The sequence below is a fragment of the Salvelinus namaycush genome, chromosome 12, assembly GCF_016432855.1.
Source record: "Salvelinus namaycush isolate Seneca chromosome 12, SaNama_1.0, whole genome shotgun sequence".
Lineage (NCBI taxonomy): Eukaryota > Metazoa > Chordata > Actinopteri > Salmoniformes > Salmonidae > Salvelinus > Salvelinus namaycush.
This window is the reverse complement of record NC_052318.1, coordinates 6,018,912-6,021,775: the sequence shown is the minus strand read 5'-3', so window position 1 is coordinate 6,021,775 and position 2,864 is coordinate 6,018,912. Positions and strand designations below refer to the sequence as shown.

Below are 2,864 nucleotides of genomic sequence, written 5' to 3'. Positions count from 1 at the left end.
TAACATATAGTGTGCAGGCACCCCATTTTAATCCGTTTGATCACTGTAAAAGTCCAGCAACACTTCCTATGACCTAGATTTTTGTTCAAATTGATCTGTTTTGTACAGATAACTGTGTACTGTGTTATATGTAAGTCCAATATGAAAAACAGATTGTATTTAAGCTGTTACGCCACTCTTTAAGGGCCTCAGATGATGGTCCTCTGTGTATAAACTCTGTGGATTTGGAAACTATAAGGGCTCCAGAGTAGAATGGACCCCCCCTTTTACATCCGACACAAAATACAGAATATTGTGTACAGTGCAGTAAATTATGAGTACACACACACCAAAAATATTGTTGACCATTTAGGCTTGAACACATTTAAAATAAAATAATCACATATGTCACAAATACTTTTAATTATTATTTGTATAATAGCTAGTATATAATATATCGATATTTGTGCACATTTCCCGTCTTTTTCACCCTATTTATTCATTTTAAAGGTATACAGAATGGAACTCTTATTCTGAAGGATTACAAAAATACTTGACCCAGAATTACAAAATTATTCTTGCCTGCTTCACAGCGGTGCACTGGCACCCGGAACTCTTATTCTGAAAGATTGCAAAAATACTTGACCCGGAACTGCTAAGTATTTCTGACCTGCTTCACAGCGCTGCACTGGCAACACGTGTGTAGCTTTTTTCGCACTTGCAACGTAGCACGCTGCAAACTAACTAAAACGGTAAGTAACTTCTGCGTTATCCCTCAGAAACATGACCAAGGTAAAGAAGGACAAAGGCATCAAGGAGGAGGAGGCTGGAGCGACGGAGACTGTAGGGACAGAGAAGTCGTATCAAGAGTTGATTGCAAACATCAACCCAATTGCTAATCCACTGGCCACTAAGAAGCTAAGCAAGAAGCTCTACAAATGTGTCAAAAAAGGTAAACTATACATATTTTCATATTGACAAATAAATGCCAAGAATGTGGTCGACATTTTCAAATAGTATCCAGCAATGTAACGTTAGTCAGCCTGCTAATGTTAGCTTGGTGAACAGTTAGTTAGCTAGGACATTTGCTAACGTTAGTAGTTGGCAAGTGAGCTGAGTGGTGCTAGCTACTTCAACTAACTTTCCGTCTTTTTTACGTGCAACTCTGTCCTTTTCAGCATCTAAGCTCAAACAAATTCGCCGTGGCGTGAAAGAAGTTCAGAAGTTCATTAACAAAGGAGAAACTGGGTAAGTTGAATTCATTTAGCCTGTACTGTTTTAATAGTTTGCTAACGTTCGATATTTAACGTTCTGGCAATGGTTAGTATCAGATCATATGCATGATTATATATATACAATTATTCTTTATTTGCAGGATTGTGGTGTTGGCTGGAGATACTCTTCCAATCGATGTTTACTGCCATCTACCCGTCATGTGTGAGGACAGGAGTCTGCCATATGCCTATATTCCCTCAAAAGTGGTGAGTTCTCCAAACCAAAAGGCCTAACTGCGGAAGTGCATAAAAATGTCCGAATTCGTATATCAAGTCATTGTCCACGGAGTTATACAAAGAGTCATGGAGAGGAATGTACAATATAAGTTCCCGTGTGGCTCAGTTGGTAGAGCATGGCGCTTGCAACGCCAGGGTTGTGGGTTCGATTCCCACGGGGGACCAGTACAAAAAAAGTATGAATGTATGTACTTGTAAGTCGCTCTGGATAAGAGCGTCTGCTAAATGACTTAAATGTAAATGTAATAACAAACCTCTGGCTTTCTTTTTCAATGAGTTTTGAGAAGGATGTGAGGAGTATGCAATTGAGGTTCTCCCATGAAATCAATGTAACAAATACCTTTTAAAGTAACCCTGCCATGTCCCTATCTCCTCAGGACCTTGGTTCGTCTGCAGGCTCAAAGCGGCCCACCTGCGTCATCATGATCAAATCTCATGAGGACTATAAGGAGGCCTATGATGAGTGTTTCGAGGAGGTCTCTGCCCTGCCCAAACCCCTCTGAACATGTTCTCTGGCTATCAGACTCAAATTGTATCTGAGAATGTCTGGCTGTAGGCAGAATCAATTGGGGGGGGTGAAATGAACTGACTGTAACACTAGAGCCAAGCTACAGGGTGGTGTTGTATTTCAGTCTCAGTATACATCGATGCCCCCCCCCCCCCCCCAAGTCATCTTTGTTTGTTTTGGTTATTAAATGTAAATGGGGCCTATGAAGGTTGACACAGCAATTTTTGGTATTTTAAATAGGTGCTGACTTGAAAAAGGACAACTTTATTTTCCTCGTTTGGTGGCATTCATGCGTTGTCTACAGCCAGATATGAATATGCCTACCAAGTACATTCAGTTTTTATATTGTATTATGTGCTTTCATAACTTGTGTTATTTCAATGTCACACTTGCTATCGGTTGCACTGCTATGAAACATACATTTTGGTATGAAAAATAAATCTGCACACTAATTTTATGAGTTGATAAGCCTTGTGTTTGAATGGTAAAGACTCGGGTTAGGTAACAGATCATGTGCTTATTAGTGTATCTTGTGTGTTTTTGTTGGCGTGAACAGCCAATTCTAATTCTAACCATAGGGGACTACATGGTTCCTGCGCAGTTAAACATCATTAAATACATTTTTGCAATCTCATTCTGATGGGTTTGATCATTGCAGTTGTAAACGAATGTATCGCTTATGGGGTGGCAGGTAGCCTAGTGGTTGGCGCGTTGGACTAGTAACCGAAAGGTTGCAAGATCAAATCCCCGAGCTGGCAAGGTACAAATCTGTCATTCTGCCCATGAACAAGGCAATTAACCCACTTTTCCTAGGATGTCATTGTAAATAAGATTTTGTTCTTAACTGATTTGCCTAGTTAAATAAA

General features: G+C 39.9%; 1 protein-coding gene across 1 annotated transcript; it reads left to right on the top strand.

Moving 5' to 3' along the window:
• Positions 1–658: 658 nt before the first annotated feature.
• Positions 659–2,632, top strand: nhp2 (NHP2 ribonucleoprotein homolog (yeast)). Its single transcript, XM_039004592.1, has 4 exons — positions 659–931; positions 1,158–1,227; positions 1,355–1,460; positions 1,868–2,632. Exons 1-4 carry the CDS (start codon positions 763–765, stop codon positions 1,991–1,993), a joined length of 471 nt encoding a protein of 156 aa, XP_038860520.1. The 5' UTR covers positions 659–762; the 3' UTR covers positions 1,994–2,632.
• Positions 2,633–2,864: the final 232 nt, after the last annotated feature.

What these genes read in the sequence shown, in the direction of transcription:
- nhp2 (XM_039004592.1), top strand. Translation starts at nt 763, where the DNA reads ATGACCAAGGTAAAGAAGGACAAAGGCATCAAGGAGGAGGAGGCTGGA. An exon ending in CTACAAATGTGTCAAAAAAG is followed by an intron (nt 932 to 1,157) that starts GTAAACTATACA and finishes TGTCCTTTTCAG; the next exon opens with CATCTAAGCTCAAACAAATT. An exon ending in CCTATATTCCCTCAAAAGTG is followed by an intron (nt 1,461 to 1,867) that starts GTGAGTTCTCCA and finishes CTATCTCCTCAG; the next exon opens with GACCTTGGTTCGTCTGCAGG.